The sequence below is a fragment of the Rhipicephalus sanguineus genome, chromosome 9, assembly GCF_013339695.2.
Source record: "Rhipicephalus sanguineus isolate Rsan-2018 chromosome 9, BIME_Rsan_1.4, whole genome shotgun sequence".
Lineage (NCBI taxonomy): Eukaryota > Metazoa > Arthropoda > Arachnida > Ixodida > Ixodidae > Rhipicephalus > Rhipicephalus sanguineus.
Genome location: NC_051184.2, coordinates 17289047 through 17307319, shown reverse-complemented (window position 1 = coordinate 17307319; position 18273 = coordinate 17289047). Strand labels below are relative to the sequence as shown.

The window sequence follows — 18273 nt, the reverse complement described above, 5'->3', positions numbered from 1 at the left end:
CAGTGACACGCTATCATCCAAGGTGTGCGCAAAGAATATGAGATGTGTCGACGAGAATGAGGAACGCAACAGAACGCAAAAAAGGCATGTAAGTTAGGGCGAAGTTCTTGATGCTTTTGACATCATTAATTGCCCCTTTCCTCAGCGCGCACGACGACGAAGACTCTATGCAAAGCTAATTAACCCATATATGTCCAGTGTCCTACATATAGGACGCTTCTTTGATGCACTCTAGCATCGCTATTTCTTTAGCTGATGGCTAGCGCCACCTACAGCACATCAAGCAAGCCTCATTCTCAACGTGTGCAAGCCTAGACATTGCTTGCTTTTCATGCTGCCAAGTGCCGACCGCTTTCTCCGGGCAAACGCATGCTTTGTATGAAAGACGTCATGGAGAGGAAGAAATGCAATGTCGGTGTTCACGTGAAATGTTTTAAGGCTTACCACACCTGCACATAGCACCCCTAATGCACAGTGTCCTATATGTATAGGACGACTTGAAAAACAGTGTTGCGTTTATTGTAAATAAAGAACTTGTGCTTTCTTTTGAGAGTAGAAGTACACTGTTTGTGAAAAAAAATATTTGTTTTGTCATTTTTTCTGAGTTTGGGCATATATGGGTTAAGCTGTGAGGGCCACGCCGTCAAGCTCCTTCAAACCGAAGTGAAACATAGCAAGATCAGCCACTTCTTTAAATAAATTTTGGATGTGCGAAGTAACTGGTGTGTGTATTTTTCATTTTTGCGACAATAAAATTCTCATAAGAACGAACAAACATCGCTTCCCCAGCGCTTTCGTTACTGAGGGGTTCGACTGTAGATGCACACCAACTCATTTGGAGCGAACTGTAATGGGTTGATCTTGATGGTGACATTGCTAAAAAGCAAGAAATGCAATACTTTCAAAAATATTTATTTGCTGTATGTGCTCTCTCTCAACAAAATAAGATGAATAGACAACATTCACTGTTGCCTTTCTCATGCTGCACGGTGCATGACATGCTCCCTAAATTTTATCTACACCTGAAAGACTAGCATTGCTGCTGTAAGCAATAATGTTTCACATTTTCACACTGGCCAACATTTCTCGCAATATCATTCCCATAGAAACAGTGTTCCTGGAAACATAATGGCCCATATTTTGACATGTGGTATGGACTTGAGTAAATGTGGACGGTGTCATCTTGGAATGTGTGTAGGATGCCTTCAGGATAAAGGTAGATGGACGGTTGAGGATGCTGCTGCTCCAGAGTTTGGATACTGGAAAAGAAGAAAGTAGAGTGTAAAGCACCAGTGGAAACCTTTGCATTCTATAAGGACATAGGCATACTGCAGACCACAATGTCATTAAAGATCTGTTACTGCCATAAAAGGTGATGCACAAAAAGTATCATCTACTTAAGCATTATAGGGCAGGCAGAGTACTTTTCTGGTGTATTTAGTGCTGCTTATTATCTCTAAACTGCACCCAGCAAGTTATAGTTGCATAAAATGGCGTTGAATGAATACTAAGATATACTGTGGCGCGACAGACTTAGCACAAGGCGAAGATAGTGCTCATAGAAAGCACCACTGCCTGTGTATTACCATTGTCTTGTGCTACATCTGTTGCATTACAGCAAATGATGTTAAAGTAGCAAAGCAGATTCTCACTTCAAGTGACAAGCATTCTTTAGCGTCTCCCTAGGGCACAAAGAAATGGAACGGGACACTGGTGTAGCCAGAGGGGGAGTTGGGCGGGTTTAGACCCCCTCCCCCCCGCCTAGAATTTTAAAAGTTTTGCATGCGTATATATACACACCCATATACAAATGCACAAACATACATAAAGTATAGTCGACCCCCCCCCCCCCAAAAAAAAAAGAAATTTCTGGCTACACTACTGGAATGGGATGATGTGAAGTGTACACAAACCATACAAAGCCACATTTTTGGTTGATTTCCTTTTGAGATGTCACTTCCTGTATCCTAGGCTAAGCTGCCATACTGGACACCGGTTGCTCCAGTGATCTGTAAGGTTGTGTGCAGTGTGCCCGCAGTAGCGCAGTAGGCTAGGAAGCAGTGTGCAGAAACCATATACTTTTTGATTAATGCTATAAAATTATGTAAAATGTGATGAAGCACTCTACAAGACTCATAGGCAACTGGTTGTCCACAAAATAAAATACCTTTTTCTTTACCATCACTGAGTGGTGGTCATAGTAGCCATAGCTGCTGTCTCGATGCTGGCAGTGGTGGGGACCTTAGAGTCGCTGGTTGCACTGTGCTGTTTCTGCAAGACAACCACTGTGGTAGTGGGGCTTCTGGGTGTGTCCTCAAATGCTGGCATGCCAGCGTCCACACGATTGCGCCGCATCTGGAGGATCTCACTCAGCTGGTCCTTGCCGCTGGGCTTGTACTGTGCAGGCAGAAGATTGATTGATTGATTGATTGATTGATTGATTGATTGATACGGCTTTGGTGCTTTGACGCAGCACATGGCCTTTAGGAACTTAGCAATTACTTCAGGACTACCATGAAATCTCGAGCAAGCGCCCCCCCCCCCCCCCCCCTACAGTGAAGAATAATCTGACACTATTTGGAGGGGGGCCCTTGCTTGGTCATGGATCAAAATTCAAAATGGCGGCAGAAGAGCCACTAAGAATAAAGAATGCACACCCGTGCTTCTAATGAAATGCATTATCGAATACGCATGCATCCGCTATTTTCATTCGCCCTCGTCAAGTGAATAAAAGCAGTGAAAATGGTGGGAGAGGAGAAGGCGGTGCGTATTTGAAGTCTCCTGAAGAAGGGAGGGGTGCTTGCTTGAAATTTTACGGTACGTACCGTATTTACTCGCATAATCCTCGCACTTTTTTTTCCAGAAAACCGATGGAAAGTTGGGGGGTGCGAGAATTACGCGGGGAAAATTTTCCGCGAAAACGTAGAGCGCTAGAAAAAAAAAAAAAAAAAACGAAGCGGCCGCAAATCGAGGTTCTCCCGCCAGCAACTAACTACAAGCTATGAAAACTGCTAATACAAGACTTACCTTAACAATAAAACTACAGGTTTAACACAAATCAATGTTTATTTGCAGACACTAAAGCCACTAGCAAATAAAGTGTCTCTTGGCCGAACTACTCGGAGTCAGAGTCAAGACTGCCGTCGACGTCGCTCGTAGCGGCGTCATCAGAGTCGTCGCCAGCTTCAGCATCGTCTCCATCGCCATCGTGAACCACGTCGTCTTCCGTCCCGTCCAAGGCGTTGGAAATTCCAGTTTTTTTGAAACTGCGGACTACGATTTCTGGGGAAATCATGGCCCATGCCTCCATTACCCACGCACAGAGGAGCTCCACTGACGGCTTTTTTATCTTTCCCCCGGGAGTCATGGCATGGTCGCCTTCAGCCATCCATTCGGCATACAGCCTCCGAACATTATCCTTGAACGGTTTGTTCAAGGATACGTCCAGAGGCTGCAGCATCGATGTCAGACCGCCTGGAATGACGGCGAGATCAGTCCGCAGCTCCTTCAGCTTCGTCCGAACGGAGTCGACAAGGTGACCGCGGAAGCTGTCGACGACCAGCAGCGATGGGTAAAGAAGTGCCCCTGGGCGGCGTCCCCAGACAGTCTTTACCCAATCGACCATAAGGTCAGCGGTCATCCAACCCTTTTCCTGTACTCGTACATGAATTCCAGGGGGCAACTTGGCCTTCGGGAGGGTCTTCCGTTTAAAAATAACAAACGGTGGCAGCTTCCGCCCATCCGCTGTTACGGCAAGCATGACGGTGCACCTCTGCTTCTCGGCACCTGTTGTCCTTATGTGCACACTCCGCACACCTTTTTGTTCAACAGTTGTGCTCGAAGGCATGTCGAAGTTGAGCGGCGTCTGATCCGCGTTTCCAATCTGCGAGAGCAGGAAGTTCTCCTCCCGGATCCTAATCACGAATCGATGAAAATCGACGATCTTGTCCTCATACGCCGAGGGTAGCCGCTGACACAAAGTCGTCCGCCTCCGGAGTGACAATCCACTTCGGCGCATAAATCGTGTGGCCCACCCGTTGCTCGCGCGGAAATCTTGCGCCGGGATGCCCTCCTTCCGGGCAATTATGCGCGCCTGGTTTCGGATCAAGTCGATCGAAACGGCACACCCGTCCGCGCGGAGACCCTTGATGTAGTCAAGCAGTGCCGCCTCAACCTGTGGATATTTTCCAGTCTTAGGCCCACGGAAGGCCTTGCGTGTTTTGTTGGTGGCTTTCAGCTCTTCGTGCTGCCGTCGCCAGTAGCGCACACAAAACTCGTCCACGCCGAAGTGCCTGCCGGCGGCCCTGTTGCCGTTTTCAAGTGCATAATCGATGACCTTTAACTTGAAAGCAGCTGTGTAGCTTCCGTATCGGCCCATTGTGTTGCTGCAGAATGGACGCTACTACACATGCGACACGGAAGGAAACGGAACACTAAAGGCCAAACCCCATATACGCGAAAATGCACGCGACAGCGACGAGCGACGCGACGTAGATCGTGTTCGCGCAAGCGGTCGCTTGGATGGGCAAACCCGGCAAACCCCATTCACGCGACGGCTTCAGCGAGCGATCTCCACTGTTGCTGGCATGAGGGCGTTTACTCGTGCCAAAAGTGGCCCGTAGTCAGCGGTATGCAATGTAAAATACGATGTTTTGTTGCTTAATGGTACATAAAATGTTTATCATTGTCTTGCAGCATTTTTTTCGATCCCATCAGTGCTGCTACGTGCCGCCAAGCCGCGTCACCGACGGCGCAGGACTTGTAGTTCCCGTCCCTGAGGGCACGCTCGCGTTCAACAATGTCAACGTTGCGCTCGTCGCCGTTGACCATGTTGATGAACGTTGTTGTTGATGCGCGTCGATAAGAAAGCGGCGACAATCAGCAGTACTGTAGCAGTACGTCACTGATACATCTTGTTCCGGTGTTTTGCTATTGGCTGCATGAGCACAGCACTTCCGGGCGACGAGCGACGGATTCCAAATCTGAAAAACCGAGCGATCGCGCGAAATCGACCACGCGACACGTCGCACGAACGGCTCGTTTCGTCGCTCATAGCATCGCTCGTCGCTGTCGCGTGCATTTTCGCGCATATGGGGTTTGGGCTTAACACTAAACACGGCGCTCGGTACGCGAACTTCACTTGTGGCTTGGCCTGGATTGGATTAGGGCTCCGTGCGCTGGTAGTATGCATGATGCGTAAGAGATGGCGCTAGGCTGCCGCGCGCTATCATCATCATTGGCTGGAAGAAGCAGACGACATTTGATGCTGCGATCTTTCGGGGTGCGATAATTACGCGAGGAAAAAAAAAATCGCATTTTTGTTGGACGATGTGGGGGGTGCGAGAATTACGCGAGTGCGAGGATTATGCGAGTAAATACGGTATACCAATTTTCGTCACCTGGAGCCTTTTTATTATGCGTGGAAACCTCAATTCATATGCACTTTTTCACCTCGTCCCCATCTAGGAATGTAGCCATCACGGCCAGTAATATAAATTGCGACCTTGTACTCAAGCAGCAGAATGTTGCAGCTGCGAAGCCACCTTTGTGGATCTATGCAGGCAAGCTGTGTGATCGTTAAAAAATTATAGTAAAAAAAAGGCACTAGAATGTCAGAGTTCAGAGGATTTCCGCACAGCCATGTGTTTTGTGTCAATGTGCTTTTCCGGCTTGTTTTCTCAAGTCACATCCATCCATTTGCTAAATCAGTCACATTTATCAATTAAACAATAAGTCAGGGTTATTTAATTTCCAATGGCTGCAGCTAAGTGGTGTGACAATGTATAGGACAGCACAGATGGAATAAGTTGAGGGAGTGCTGTTCCTGTATAACACTTGTATGTAATGCTGCTCAGTCTAAAAAGACAGGGTGCGCAAACACGGACACAAGAAAGAAGTCAGGACACCACAAACGCCGACTAACAACTGAATAGATGCACAAAATTCAATGAACGCGCAGTTTTGTACCGACATAGGAACGAAGAAACGCGTCTGATGATTGAGGCATGGCATATCGAGAATAGTGGTAGTGCATGCGTGAGACAACCGACGATTAACTTGCATAAAGATGAAATCAAATGCCTTAACAGTTATCTTTCACATAGGCCCCCACGTGTGCCGGATTGATAGGTTCGCCTATTGCATGGGCATGTGCAGATAAGTTTTCGTGCCTTCTTTCTTTTCCGCCGTTGTGCATCTATTCAGTTGTTAGTCGGCATTTGTGGTGTTCTGACTTCTTTCTTGTGTCCGTGTTTGCACGCCCTGTCTTTTTAGAATGAATACTTACCAACTAGCTTAGCTCTCTGTTAGTCTAATGCTGCTGATGTCTGCCTAACAAGTGGACTTTCAGAAACTTTGCTTTTTTATAAGGTGTTTGGAATTTTTTATTGATGGTTCATTTCCACAGTGTGCAAGGTTTCTCATAGCATTACTGATTCAACTGCATCTGAAAGCCAGACTAAAATTTGCTGGCTGCTGCACTGCTGTAATTACTGGAATCTCATGTTAGACATGACAAATTATTAGAAGATAAGCTAATCACAGGAAATTTTACAAAATACATCCCCTGGTCGTAACATAGAGGTGATACTTGGCAAATATTACGTGAATTATGGAGAGCCACATTTTAGATCCCTTTCTGTGATATCACTTTCACTGTGCTTGTCACAGCCAGCGGACTGGATGCTGGTTGCACCAGTGATCTGTCGTACTGCACATTGTGTGCCATGAAAATGTGGAATATTGTTCATTGTGATCGATCAAGGCTAAAACTCAACAGAGTGATGGCTAATTGGTCTAAACTCATTCTTTTTGTGCTTTGTCATTAACAGTGACAATTTATAGTCTCAAGAGTATAGACAACAATGAACCCGAAAGGCAGCTTATATAGGCACACTGGCTCGTTCCCTGCTGTGAAAGGTCCATTCTCTAACATTTTCCTCCTACTTTGCATTCATGTCAAACTGTGCCTGTTGCATTTGCAAGTTCCCTTTATCATCACATCTTTTCTAGGAGTTTTTTTGCACCACAGCATGGCCTTCAGGCACTTTCTTAGGACCCTAGAGGACAGTTGGATAGTGTCTAATCTCCATATACTTTGCCTGCCTGCCAGTGCCACCCATGAGTCATTTGGCAGCAACAATCTTCTCTCTCCTTCTTCCCTCTTTACTCTGTACCCTTCCACAAAGTGATGAGCTGTGCTCCCTGAAGGGCTGCAGAAAATGGCACTCTGCCTCCCCACAATCAGTCCATCTCTGTTTGTATAAACATATTGTTACGGGGAAGAAACTATATACGCAGCCCTCTCTGCCCTTCTCCGCCCGTGACAATATGTCAGACTGCTCATACTGCACAAATAGTGTTCCGTCTTCAACAAAAGTCTTAAATGCAGGTATGTATATTTGAGAAAGCATATTGCCATTTTGCATACCGGAGGCACACCTTCAGTCATCTAAAGCTTCGGAGGGTGATGCCAGCACTCTTCTGTGTCGTCAAATTCTAGGTAACATATTTGCTTCACAAGTACTGGCACAAGGCTACGTGACAGAACTTTGTCATTCATGTAGTGATCTGTAAGTTTAGTCTCTAGTGCACCATCGACAACATTTGTAAAAAAGATGCCTGTGTAATGCAGTATGGTACCACTTTACCAGTTTCAGGCACAAACTGTGCATCCCGGGGATACAGCTCTTTTCCTGAGAACAGTCGAAAGCTTTCGATGGCTACAGTGAATTAGCATGTTCTCACACACGCACACACACTGAAGTAGTGGGAGGACCTTTGTTATGCTCAGCTTGGCCTTTGTTTATGTTCTGGATTGACAATAAGGCACCATACTGACGGTGACACATCATGCACTATATTCTGCTAAGTGGTGTCTCTTGTACTTCTCAATGCTGAGCTTTCAAAATTTTTTTCAGGAAGCCCTATTGAAGCTAAGCAGACAAGAGTTATGAAGGAGCCTTGTACATCTACCAGGTTGAGAGCATTGCGCAACAGTAATAAGTACATCAGAAAACAGTGCACACACACGAATACAAAAGAAGAAGGAAGAACCGACGACACGAGTGGTCGGTTCTTCCTTCCTTCCTCCTCCTTCTTTTGTATTCGTGTGTGTGCACTGTTTTGGGATGAAGTTCGACCAACTCGCCCACATATATACCTTGCTCGAGTAATAAGTAATCGTAGCCTGATTTATTTCCTTGAACATCACATTGTTACTCACTCCACACAGGTTCTTCTGCACAGTGAGGTGGCTTAATAGGCGGGCGGCTTCTGTGGCTGCAAGCACTTCCTCCAGTCGCTCCTTGGTGAGTGCAAACATGTGCTCGCCTGTCAGCTCCTTGCAGAGTCCTTTCACCCTGTATTAAAGAAAAAAGAAAAGTTTGCATGTTCTCAGTGTTTTCACATGGCAAATGCTTATCTTAATTCGAAAAAACTTCCACCGTGGTACCTCTTAAAGCTTTGCTCATGAACATTATGGACATGACCAGAGGTATAATTCAGGACAAATAGACAGTTAAATTGGTTGTATATGGCTGCATCACTTGACTTTGGCAAAGCAGTTCACCTGCGGTGAATGTGTACCTTCACGAATGGAGGCAATGTGAGGACAGTGTAGCCGATGAAGATGCATGAGCGGTTCTTTCTTTTATCAGGGTTCATGACAGCAGGGGCTGCATATTACAGGTAACAGATAAAGGCACCAGTATTTACTGATATGGAAAAAAAAAACGCTATTCCACTTGTTTTGTTCCAATATCTGACAGGTTACATCAATGGAACATTAAGTGATGGGTGTTGTAAGTAGTGGAGTTAAACAGCAAGGAATAGATAATGAGCCATTTATAATATATGTATATATATATATATATATATATATATATATATATATATATATATATATACATAAGAAGTAAACCTAGTCAGTGTGAAATAAAACATTGTTTTCTATATGTACAACAAGGTGTTATAGGCCATGAGTTCCTGAAAGCATTTTCTACCGTGTGAGTCTGTGATGTCTCACCTGTCACTGAAGTCTTTTGCGGTAAGCCAGGCCTGTACTTCCTCAACCGTAGACTCTGGTGTGATGTAGGCAGCACGTGCAGCAACTGCTGTTGCCCTACCCCATTTTTTGCCAGCCTTGGGACCAAGAGACACGCGAAGTTTAAGTTCTTCATCGAAAGTGTCTTCACGCTGAGCTGGCTTAGTAGTAGGTCGTGCAGAACTAGCACTCGTGTGTTGACGTGGTGCCTCCGAGGGCACTGATGGTGATGACTCTGCAAGTGCTAGAGGTGGTGGCAGTTGTGTTGTGGGAGCATCATGTCGACTCGAACTCGAATGGTGTCTTGTATTGGGGTCATCATACTGATTTCGTGCCATGTCAGAACTTCCCGAACCATAGTATTCAGCACTGACTGCCTGTGGTGGCGGCGGTGGAGTCGGTGTCAACGAGTCGAAATTGCTTGAACTGCGTGCTGAGCGAGGTTCAGAACCTCTCATGTGGAATTCGATGTCATATTGACCCGAATGGCGAGTTGGCAATGGGAGGAGATCCTCTTTTTGGATTGGAGGTGGGGGCAATGTTTCATCATCGAAGTGGCTGGAACGGTGAGCCACTTCCTGCCAATCAGACGCTTGCCTGTCGAACTCACGCCGACTTAACTCGTGCATTGAGTCGTGCTGGCCTGAGTGTATTGGCATGGCATCGTGTCGGCTTCTCATTTCCACATCCTGTTCATTGCTGCTTGCATGTCTCAGGTTGGACCGGCGCGATGGTGGTCGGTAGTGGTCAGAAGCACCATCATCAACAACACTTGGAGCACGTGAAGAACGCAGTGGAGGTTCTGCAGCGTAAAGTGCGAATTACCGTGCAGATCATACTGCATGTATGCAAGCACTCATCAGACTTTTACAACATCTATGTGATAATCTTCCACATCACAATTATCAAAATAAAGTTCTCTTATCACCTCATAATGAAAGCATGTCTTGCTTGAAATGCATCTATATAAGCAACTTTTTACAGCTAATGCTGCCATGGAACCAGCTGCTTTTGCCAGCTTGATTGCATGAAATTTGTTAAAATAGATTTTGATATGAATTGGTCAATTTGTTCTGTTAGCTAGAGCTTATAGAGCCTTTAAATTCAGTTTACTGGTCATGGCTATTACTAGAAAACAACCTTGTCAAAAAGTATCCATATAGGACGAGGTAAGCAGAGGTGTTTTGCCTGTAGGCAGAATGGGTGGCCATCTAGTGTGGCACATTGAGTGGGCGCAATGCACCTCATTGGCCCTCAGTGCCTTTCACCAACTTGCCTCACACAGTGGTGCGTTCCATTAGATGCAAAATTACTCACAAATCAGGTTTGAATTAGCATTTGCTTCGTTTTTTTTTATGGCTGATGGGAGGTCATCCAACAAGTAATGTCACAGGAGCCAGCGTTATGACAACGAGACTTGTCTATGTGAAGGCAGCATGGCATTGCTGGTGATTCACAGAACTATAAGCCAACAACCAGAAATCTATGCGTTAATTTTTTGTCATTATGTTCACAACACAAATGCCTCACAAAGTTATATAGCTTTTATGTGATCAACGGACCAAAATTTGGTGCAAGAGTGGAGAAGGGTCCACACTTTGCATTGGGTGGCAAAAATACCTTGAAACACTGCCAGTAATGTTCACTTCACAGTGCCTCAACTTGGGCTATTATCAAGACTGGTTGTGCAGCTCTGGCAGTGGTACTGGGTTCGATTCTTTTGCTGAGCCCAAAAGTGTGGAGCTTGCTGATTAAGGTGGTTCTTGCAGAATGAAAGAGAAGGAAGTTGCACTGTTTCCTACTTTTGTTTACTTTTGTTGCTCTAAAGAGAGCATGGCTCAGCGTCTATTATTACTGTCAAGTGCTAGGCATTGGAGTCCAAATGCATAGCCTTTGTCCCTCTCTCCCAGAATTTTGAACCAAATGAGAAGGATAACAAAGAACTCTGAAAAATATGAATAAAAAGTAATGTCTTACCAGGTGGTGGCATCGGTGGTGCAGGAGGGATGTCTACAAAGAAAGAAAATGGAATGAGTAAAAGAAGTAAGGAATGCAGTATAAGCATGTTGACGCAGTGTGCAAAATATTCCTCGTGCTGGCAGGCTTAGACACAGTGCTGTGCCTGTCCCTACCACGCTCGTTGAGTCACAGGGTTGTGTTGAAATGGCTGCTATCACAGGTAGTCAAAGCAAGTGTGCCGTGAGAATCTTTGCGTGCACCATTAAATTGTAGATATAGGCCAGTGTAACGTAGTTCTATTTCATATGTTTTAATTCTAAGGTCGCCATAGCGCTCCCTGATTTGTTGAAAATGTATTGGCTGCACCCATTTTGCCTGTCAGTCAAGTGATGGAAGGAAAATGCAAAAACTTGTGATGGTCATAATAACAAGTGTCCTGTGCTTTCTTGTCTGTGGTCCCGTTTATTGCACGTGAGTTTTAACAGCGGGGCTGTTTAGGCTCGCCATTGGTCTGTGACAGGTGAACAGAAATGATCATCATCATGAACCAGCACGCACTCTCTTTGTCCTCTTCTTTATCTTCTGCTTCATTCCAAGAACACGTGCGCTGATTTGTCCGGCGTGGGATGCAACAACTCTGATGGGCGAGAGAACGGGTACAGAGAGAGAGAGAGAAGTGGAAAAGTGCTTGGCGAGGCAGGATTAAAACCAGCATACCCAAGATATGAAGGCAAGCATAGGAACCACTCGGCTATACAGGCACGCTAGCAGAGCATAGCATAGCCTCGTATAGTATAGTGTCTTCTTGTGTCTCGTCCGTTTGCACTGAAATTTATTCCAGAATGAACCAACGTGCCCAACAAAGCATTTTATTACAGCAAGGGGGTGGGAGAGGGAAGTGAGCGTGAGGAGGAGTGTAAGGAGGGGGGGATAGAGTGAGCCATTGCATAGAAAGAGAGAGAAAAAGGCAAAAAAAAGAGAGGAAGCAAGCGAGAAAGAGAGAGAAAGAAGTAAACAGAAATAAACAGAAAAAAAAACAAAAACTGAAAAAAGAGAAAAAAGAAAGAAAGAGAAAACTAAAGAGAAACAAAGCAGGCCGCCCAGCTCTGCACTTCAGGCTTGGCACCACTAGAGCGAAGTTGCCTGAATTTTTTTTCTTACTGTGCCTAGCCAACTGGCCTAAGACAGTAAGCTCCTAAAGTTCATAATGGTGAGCATGCAGCGATTATGCTGAATTATGATGTTCAAACTTGAAAATGTGAGACATAGCCGGTGAGTGCCTCCATTCCGAAAGAGAATAGAAGATAGTGGCGATTTCCGTTTTCAAAGAAAGGAAACAGCTAAGTGGACATGATTGGGACGCGTAAAATATAATTGTACGCAAATAATTACACTATCACTGTCAGCTACGAGTACGTAGTGCGAGAACAATTGGTGAGCAGCCATCATCTATTCTGTTTAGAATAGTAATCCATTGTTTGGCACATGAATAAGATGGGGCATTTTTGTGGCTTTTGCTGCATCTCGTGACAAACAAGCGCAGTGGAAATGGCCTAGAAAATATTGAGCACTTATGGAAAGCTTCTGCCAGATACAGAATAGCTTTATGTTACTGTGTCCACAGTATAGTAGAGATAGCTGTGTGAAGTGGCTGTGCAGGTAGGTTATTCGGTTTGAAAAATATAATGGAATTGCCCAAATTTTGCTTTCATGTTCAAATAGAATGCCTTTTGTATTCTCACTTAGTTGTTTTCATTGGGGCATATGACATCACTAGGAGCTTCTTTTATATAGCTGGATTCACGTGAAGGGGTGCACGGTTGATTGAGTCCTGGACAAGCATGATGTTCAGTGCAGCTAAATTAAGATGCAGACGTGGACGACACGTGAGCACATGGGCTGTTAACATTAAAATTGAGAATTGAGCTAGTTGGCACGTAATCATTGTTTTGTTCGTGCAGCGATCAGAAAGAGGAGAAGGTCAGAACTAAGGAATGAGGAGCACATGTGCTGACACTCGTAACTAGGACACTTGAGAGTGTCGATGCAGGTTCTGTTCATTTCTTAGCTTTGTCCTAGTCTCTGTGAGTGCTGCACAAACTAACCGATGAAGCTGCTAGCGGTGGTGTTAGCTGCAGCTCAGACACAATATGCTCATCTGCAGTCTCATTAAGCGTTCCGTCCAGTTGTGCGAATTTATGCATTTTTACAATGGTGGCACGAGTCCCTCCCACCATTTATGTTCTCTTGTCAACAAAACCTTTGCTGTCACTAAGGGACATTCTGGTCACGTTGAAGTTAAATGTAAATGCACCCAAATAGGTTTAGTTAAAAATCTATTAGCAGCTGAAAGTCAAGGCCTCGTTATGTCTAAAGTTAGCACGCGAAAATCCTGTCATCTATTGTGCAGATCAATGAAGCTAATGCACGCTTGGTAGAGTCTTCGATGGAATAATTAAACAACGGATGTGTCATTCATATGGGAAATCTCCTCTCATACTCTCACCCACAGACTTACAGTCAACAGTGTTTGAACAAGGGGTATCTCGGTCTGGAGGTGATGTTTTCGTCAAGGGGGTTTCTTGCCTTGTTTAGAACGAGTGAGTCACTGATTATTAATTCAAGTCATCATCTCTTGATTTTGGATTTCTACTGTATTTAAACATTTGACTCTATAAATTCACAACACATGTGGTGAACAATGATCCTGGCTCCGAGATGTGCTGCAAATTTAGAGACCAAAATGTCCAAGTTACTGTGAGCTCAAGATAGTTAAGTATTTACAGTACAAATATATTAATTTGCTCGTTGGTTTGTGTTATACCAGAACAAACGAGTCTGCTCTTCATTCTAAAAAGAGTGTCACGTCTGCTCTGTTGTTTCGCACCATAGAGTTTCATGCTATAAAAACTAGAGAGCAATCTGGCACTGTGATCATTCAACGAACATGGGAAGTACAGGCTTCGGATTGGATTCTGTTAGTTAGCAGGCTGTGTACTAGTTTTTATTTCTACAGTTTTAGTTTTGTTATGTGCACAGAAGCTGTATCCTGCTGTAATGCGTACAATGTTCTCTAGTGTGGGTGTTGGTGTGCAGCTCAAAGCACTCAAATGGTGCCTTTGTTGTTGAAAGTGGCTGAAGTGCGCTAATCTCTTAGTTTGTCATGACGTGCCTTAGCAAGCCTGTACATCTCATCATTCCCATGGTGGTTGAGGTGCCACTCAAGGAGTTCCCATCAACACTAGCGCTAGATTTCCCTCTAGTTTATGTAGTACGAAACTCTACTTGCACGACAGGTCGCGAGCATAAGTTCTGTGTGTGTGAATGTTACTATGTTCTGTGGTGGTGCAACTCTTGCAGTCTGTTCGATCATTCAAATAAAAAACAATGATGGTTTCCTTCTACATTTAAGCTTGATCGCTCATCTGACTTGGAAAAGCAGCAAAACGGCACTTACTCCTTTCCACGTACCCATAGGGATCATTTTCATCATAAGTCTCTGAAAGGTAGAGAAAGAGTCGTGTGATATTTTTTTCCCTTCGCCAATGGGCCTAATGAGTGCACTAAATCTGTCCATTCATGATAATGTCGACGAGAACCCGTGTTTTAAGCCAACGATGGTGTCACAATTCTTCATCTGACAATGCATTGAGGTAGTGCAGCACCTGTTAGAGTGCCTGGGTAAACATAGTAAATGTGCACCTCCTCATCCCGTTGTGTCCTAGAATACTGTTGTGTAACAGTAAATTGTCATATCACCTGCTGCTGAAGTATGCGGACTCCTGGCTTGTAGAATACATAATATAAATAGAATAAATATTTTACAAGTTATGTTCTTGAGGTTAATACATGCAAATTTATCCACCTGGTGAACTACTAAATCATGTTTTTGTCTCTGCTGCAGATTTATTTGAAATTCAAAATATAAAACTGAATTTAAGAGCAACAGTAAACCATTTGAAACGGTGGAAAAGAATACTCTCAAAACTTGATCAACAACCCTTTAGTCCACAACCAGATGAGGATGGTGAAGATGGGAGACACACGGATGTTAACTTGCAGCACTTCATTGATAATAGCAAAGTGGAATGTACACGGCAACTCCTGATCGTACAACACGCAAGCACAGTCAGCAAAGCAATCAACGACCATGCAGGCACTGTAATTGTTTTGAAGATAAAGCGATCGATGATCTGGACAGTACAGCTGTCCCCTTTTCTACCAGTCCTTTCAGCCTCTATCATTTCACGTCTAAGTTGGCTGTTGCTTCTTGTAACAATGGGCGTGTTTGTCATGTCTTACCAACATGACCGAACAGCCATGTTAGTGAATTATCAAAAAGCTGTTTATTTACATTCATTTGGTGTGAAAAAAAAAAACTGTGATCAATGAAGGCTGAAGTTTGTCATCTTTGGTTTCATAGTATGACATCACATATCTTTCGTGTGTTTGGTAAATACACCTAGTAGATGCTGTCAATGTGATGTCACCATCAACATTTTACTTTTGTATCTCTTTTTGCCTTTTGAGGCTGTGGGTCACAACGAGATATGCAATTTTGCTGGTTTTCGACAACTGTTTTTACGAAAACAGCTTAAAATTCCTACTAAGTGTCCATTTAGTTGCCATGAAAAAATCCGTAAAACAGGGGGTGGGTGCTCGAGCCAACATTTCGACAAGTGGACTTGTCTTCTTCCAGCCTTGAAGGCTGGAACTTCCAGTTGAAGGCTGGAACTTCCTCAAGGCTGGAAGTTCCAGCCTTGAAGAAGACAAGTCCACTTGTCGAAACGTTGGCTCGAGCACCCACCCCCTGTTTTACGGATTTTTTCATCGCAGCTTCCATCTTCCACTTCCTGCCGTTTTTTGCATTTAGTTGCCAGCCACACTAAGGTAGCACTATGCTACTTTCATATGGATGGCAAATTTTCTGTTCATTTTTTTTTCACATGTGGCAATGACCTCGGAGGCATTGGCACTGCTGCACCGAGTATTCGCTAGGGTTATCTACTTATGACGCACATCTCTTTATTTGAAAACCAGAGTGTTGTCACTGTGCATTTTTATATCTTGCAGAAGAGAAACATAAAACCATGTATCATGGTCATAGTTCCTTAACTAGTAGCACCCATCCAGGCTGCTATGTCTACCGAGAAAAAGGTACGCAGTAGGATCGAAAGACAAAGTACACATAAAAATGCAAAGCAAGATGCATGGAAAACATAAAACAAAACTGCATCCTATGTTGGTAGTCAGCACAAAGAAAGCACAGTGGCAGCTTTACATAGGGACATCATGGGTGGGATTCTTTGCAAGACATGCATCATTGTAGTGCATTGTTGTGGCATAAGCACTGCACATGCATATTCTCAAGAAGACTGCATGATGTCACATTCTGTTATTGATGACTTGGTCTTATATGTTAATATGATATGAAACCTCGTATGATGGCTGACATCAAAGCATTCCACTTTCTTAAACCTGTTAACCATGCAAAAATATTAGGTATGCACCACCTCACTATCATTCAAGCAGGGATGAGCACATGTTCATGCTTTAACGAGAATTTATATCATTATGTCAGCTCCAGAATGCAGCATGTTACATTTCTGTCACAGTACTAGCTTTAAATGTTGAATTTCTCATGCATGTTACAGTTCACATACATACAGGGTATTTTGAAATACCTCATTGCGTGCTATATGAGGTGGCATGTTAGAGCATGTTAGTACAGTCAAGATGCAGGATTCGCAATGAGTAATTTGGAATGTATAGAAATCGGCATGCTTATATTTTGTTCATACCTTACCATCGAATTGAGACATGGTCACTATTGATGCCCTAAGCCTTTCTCTTCTGCTTACAGAGGGGCTTGTACCATTCTGCGTTTGCAGAAGTCGTTCTGTGCACAAATGGAGTGTCATGAAATGTGACGTGTGCTTAAACTTACTGACACTTGGAGAACTCCCACAAAAAGAAAAAGAAAGTTGCTGCCAAGCCAAGAAATAAAGACGGCACGTGCTGCCACTGTTTTTAAAAGAAAGATGGTATGTAACTGTCTGTATGAAAAAAAGAAAATTAAAGGCCATTAAGTCTTTTCAAAATATCAAATCTAAATTAAAGAGATAGCATGTTGGTGCAAACAGGCACGTATCGCTAAACCAATGAGTCTTTGCTGTAACTTCCTGTCTATTAATGTATGGATAGTCAGTAGTGACATCAAACTCCATTCATTTGACCTCTTTTAGGGTGCAGCTCTTAGGCGCCCATTCCTGCGTTGAGCGGCATCGCCGTTGGTGGCGTAACCGATAGACATGAAAAAATAATATGATAAAAAATACCCAGGATCGTATGGGATTTGAACCCGGGTCTTCTGCGTGGCAGTCAAGTATATTCTACCACAGAGCTACGCTGGTGCTCCAAACTCATTTGCAAAAGGGCCCTATACAGGCATCATGTCATGCAAGGAATCGCGTTAACCTATGTAATATAGCGTGGACAGAAGAGTAACGTAACAACCAGTCATCACACAATGCTAATTGCGCAACGAGTGTGTGGTTTTATGTTTCCCACCCACTGCCAAGTGCTCAGCCATAATTTTATTCATCATCAGCCACATGCAGCATCAACAAAGTGCACATAATAACTTACAGATTGTAGCTGAAGGAAAGATGATTTTTAAGGTTTCGCTTTCTTTTGTTAGACATAATATTAATGAGAACTAACAGACAATAATGCCAAGGAAAGTATAGGGGATGTTATTTGTAATAATTGGGATATAAGTGTGAAGCCCTCAGTGGTAGAGGGCTTCACACTTCGAACACACATCGAACGCGTTATTCGAAGGTCGCAGGTTCGGTCCCTGCCGGCGGCAAGTTATCTTTTCGTTCACTTTACTTTCTTCACATTTATATCCCAATTATTACAAATAACATCCCCTATACTTTCCTTGGCATTATTGTCTATTAGTTCTCATTAAGACCTGTAGCTGGTACCTCGCTTATCCGCAGAAACACAAATAATAGCATAGTGGGTGCTGTCCTACTTCACAAAAATTATTTATGGCGTAGTCGATACCTTGCGAAAAGCCAAAACTTCAAACACAGTTAGCCTTGCCCCAACACGAAGCTGGGCTCAGAATTTGCATTAGGCAGTATCGTAATCGTCAGTGAATTTTTGTTTTCTGCTTAATTTATTAATTAGGCATGTTCAATTAACTAACTTTTTAACCACAAGATTGGTGTGAATTATCTGATTTCATCATACAGCTCGTA

General features: G+C 43.9%; 1 protein-coding gene across 4 annotated transcripts in view; it reads right to left on the bottom strand.

Annotated features, from left to right (window-relative positions):
- Positions 1 to 891: 891 nt before the first annotated feature.
- Positions 892 to 18273, bottom strand: part of LOC119404664 (epidermal growth factor receptor kinase substrate 8) — a 136342-nt gene continuing 118960 nt past the window's right edge. For 3 of the 4 annotated variants that reach the window (XM_049418962.1, XM_049418963.1, XM_037671260.2), the window contains 6 exons: positions 14460 to 14501; positions 11021 to 11053; positions 9026 to 9845; positions 8225 to 8360; positions 2168 to 2397; positions 892 to 1259 (listed from right to left, as the gene is read on the bottom strand). In XM_049418962.1, the coding sequence (XP_049274919.1) occupies positions 2182 to 2397; positions 8225 to 8360; positions 9026 to 9845; positions 11021 to 11053; positions 14460 to 14501 (1247 nt within the window). In that variant the 3' untranslated portion in view covers positions 892 to 1259; positions 2168 to 2181. The remainder of the gene's footprint in view (positions 1260 to 2167; positions 2398 to 8224; positions 8361 to 9025; positions 9846 to 11020; positions 11054 to 14459; positions 14502 to 18273) is intronic. The other variant, XM_037671262.2, reaches the window with a different exon arrangement.